Genomic DNA, 2,577 nt, shown 5'->3' on the forward strand with positions numbered 1-2,577 from the left:
AGGCGCCAACGGTGTTTGCTCGAGGCTCTCAGAGGTGCATGCAGCACCACCACCAATTGGAGCACAGCCGAACCAAAAACAATGGCACCCAAAAAACAAAAGGGAAAAACCCCACGCCAAGACGCAAAAGCAATCACAATAATTCGGTTTGCCCCCGCCTTCTGGGCTGTGGTGGCCGCCGCATTTGCTTTCCCGCCTGTGAGCCCACTCAGCATGCAAAACTTACCCTCTCGCCCAAACTCTCTGCAGCAACAAACTGGGAACAGCGAGGAGATATCACCAATGGAATACTGCCGGCGTACACCCACAAGGCGCCATCATTCCCCACACAATTTTACTCGCAACCACAACACAACTACAACAAAAAAAAAGGTGCTGCTGTGGTAGCGCTGGCCATAATAATCATTTGGCGCACGGCAGAGCGAGTCCCTAATTACGCCTCCTACCCACACACAAACACACTCGGCAATATATCATACTCCCTAAAATATTTCACCAGTAAACTCAAGCTGCTTATTCCCCTCCTCCTTTTCCTTCTCCCTCTGGTTGCCGCCCACGTTGGGTTTGTCGTTCACTTCTGAAATTTTCAGCTGATACCGCTACCTGGCACTGACGCACCTGCTGATTCCAAAATGCCGCAATGGCCTGAGGGTCCTCACGCTCATTGCTGCCCGCTGCATTTGCGTGCGCGACGACAACACATCCCTGCCACGCGTTTATTGCCGTACTGTCCTCATGATGCACGTAAATAATCTCCCACGACAAACCTTCCGCAAAAGTTTCCCAGTCATAAAAATAACTCCGTGGAAGATCGTTGAACCGCCTCACCGTGCTGGTTTTGGTGCCATGCTCAGCCCTCGTCGTCTCACCTGCACCGCAACCATCGTCCTCCGCGGCCCACCAACGAAGAAAAAGCCGTCCACAAGCGGAAAAGTTCTGCTCTCCGGTACGTATAGCACCTCGTATTGTACATCCAACATCGGAGAATTGTGTTCCAGCGTTATTAATCCAACAGATATGCTTGGATGCTTTTCGGGGTTCGATTGCAGCACACATCTCTGTCGCCGACGACTTCCTGGTGGAGGCAACTCGTTGAGGCCCGGCATTATATTTTACACAAAGCCTCTACTCAGGAATGCGTGCAGAGTGCACCGCTCCAAAAGTTCCGGCAATAACACTCTCCGGTACTTCAATAGTCGATAAATAATGCCATTCTCCTCATCCACCTCGAGCAACCTTCCAATTAATTTGCTTTCAATGGAAAAACAGACCGGCAGGTTAACAAACGCCTCAACATCGCCTTGTGTTATTAATCTGAGAACTTTCACAAGTTTGTGAGAAGCGTCATTCGAGGGCCACATTCCCATACCTCCAATCATCCCATAATGTACAGCATTTGAAGCGTCGATACCTTCCAGGATGTCCTTGATTTCCTCCACGCGGTCCTTATAATTATTGTCATTAAAGATGCATCGTGGAATCGGTCCGACGTCATGCATGTGCATGTGCATCCTTCTCCAATACTCCACCTGCTCCTCTTCAGTCGTATTGCGTGTCTCCCACGCACACATCGCCTTCACGTCATTTTCATCGGGGCAATTCATGATGATTTTGATAGCACCCGCCTGCTCCCTCCATGCTTTCAGGTTATCTTCGTTCGGGGATGACAACATAATGATGCCCCACTCATCGGAGGACACAACATTATTCGATGGTTCTTGAAGTTGTCTTGCCATGTCGATGATAATATAACCTTTCATTCCACTCCCAGCCAAATTTATCATAGCCCTTCCAATATTACACCCACCCTCGTATATTGTCACCGTTCGTGTCCTCTTGTCAAACAAGTATGCGAAACCCCTTCCAAAGCAGTACACAACCACATGGAGCTTCGTGCCGTCGTAGCGCAACAGCTGATAAAGGAGGTAGGAGCCAGCCACCATCGACTCCCCTACCCCGGGGGTTCCAACCAAAAGACGGCGTCTCATGTATGTTGGGCCTCTCTCTGGAGGGGGAAACACTCCTTTTACATCACCCTCGACGATCTTCTACACCCGATGCACCTCAATGTTAATGCAGCAGTCGGTAATACGTACTGAATGGTTCAGCGAGTACGGCCATCGCTGTTCAGAGGAAAGGACCATGAGTCGTGGGCGTGGTGGACGGAATTTCCCCTCACCACCCACTGAGAAAAAAGTACACACAGTCTGCGTGTACTCCCATAACTCTTGTGGCCGTTAGCCCTCTATCACCACCATGTCTTCCCCTTCGCCCTCGGGAAATCCCACGACGTGACTCCACGTTGCGTTAAACACGGACTCGTAGAATGCCTCCGGTGATGGTCCTCTGGGGCGTATTTCGGTTTCCCGTGTTGCCCCTTCCTCCTACGCTAGTTGAAGAGCTGCCTTCAGTTTTGTCTGTGTAATAGCAGAGACAATACTCCTTATCTGTAAATTCCTTCCAGTCTCGCAGCGTGCCCACCATGCGCTCCGTAAGCTTGCGTGCATCTTCAAAAAGCTGATACCCTGGTGGAAGTGAGGATTTCCCCTCACGACGCCTCTGCTCTGTAACGTACCT

General features: G+C 50.5%; 2 protein-coding genes across 2 annotated transcripts, besides 1 other annotated feature; both read right to left on the reverse strand.

Moving 5' to 3' along the window:
- Positions 1-341: 341 nt before the first annotated feature.
- Positions 342-370: a microsatellite.
- Positions 371-513: 143 nt separating this feature from the next.
- TraAM80_10376 (putative retrotransposon hot spot (RHS) protein) lies at positions 514-1,056 on the reverse strand (the record flags this gene model as incomplete). The annotated part of the gene is made up of 1 exon (XM_029387000.1): positions 514-1,056. One exon carries the CDS (start codon positions 1,054-1,056, stop codon positions 514-516), a length of 543 nt encoding a protein of 180 aa, XP_029233143.1.
- A 56-nt stretch (positions 1,057-1,112) lies between these two features.
- On the reverse strand, positions 1,113-1,943 carry TraAM80_10377 (retrotransposon hot spot (RHS) protein; the record flags this gene model as incomplete). Its single annotated transcript, XM_029387001.1, has 1 exon — positions 1,113-1,943. The coding sequence occupies one exon, from the start codon at positions 1,941-1,943 to the stop codon at positions 1,113-1,115; it is 831 nt and encodes a 276-aa protein (XP_029233144.1).
- Between the last annotated feature and the right edge of the window lie 634 nt (positions 1,944-2,577).

The sequence above is a fragment of the Trypanosoma rangeli genome (assembly GCF_003719475.1).
Source record: "Trypanosoma rangeli strain AM80 chromosome Unknown Tra_15.4_contig_00927, whole genome shotgun sequence".
NCBI classification, from domain to species: Eukaryota; Euglenozoa; class Kinetoplastea; order Trypanosomatida; family Trypanosomatidae; genus Trypanosoma; species Trypanosoma rangeli.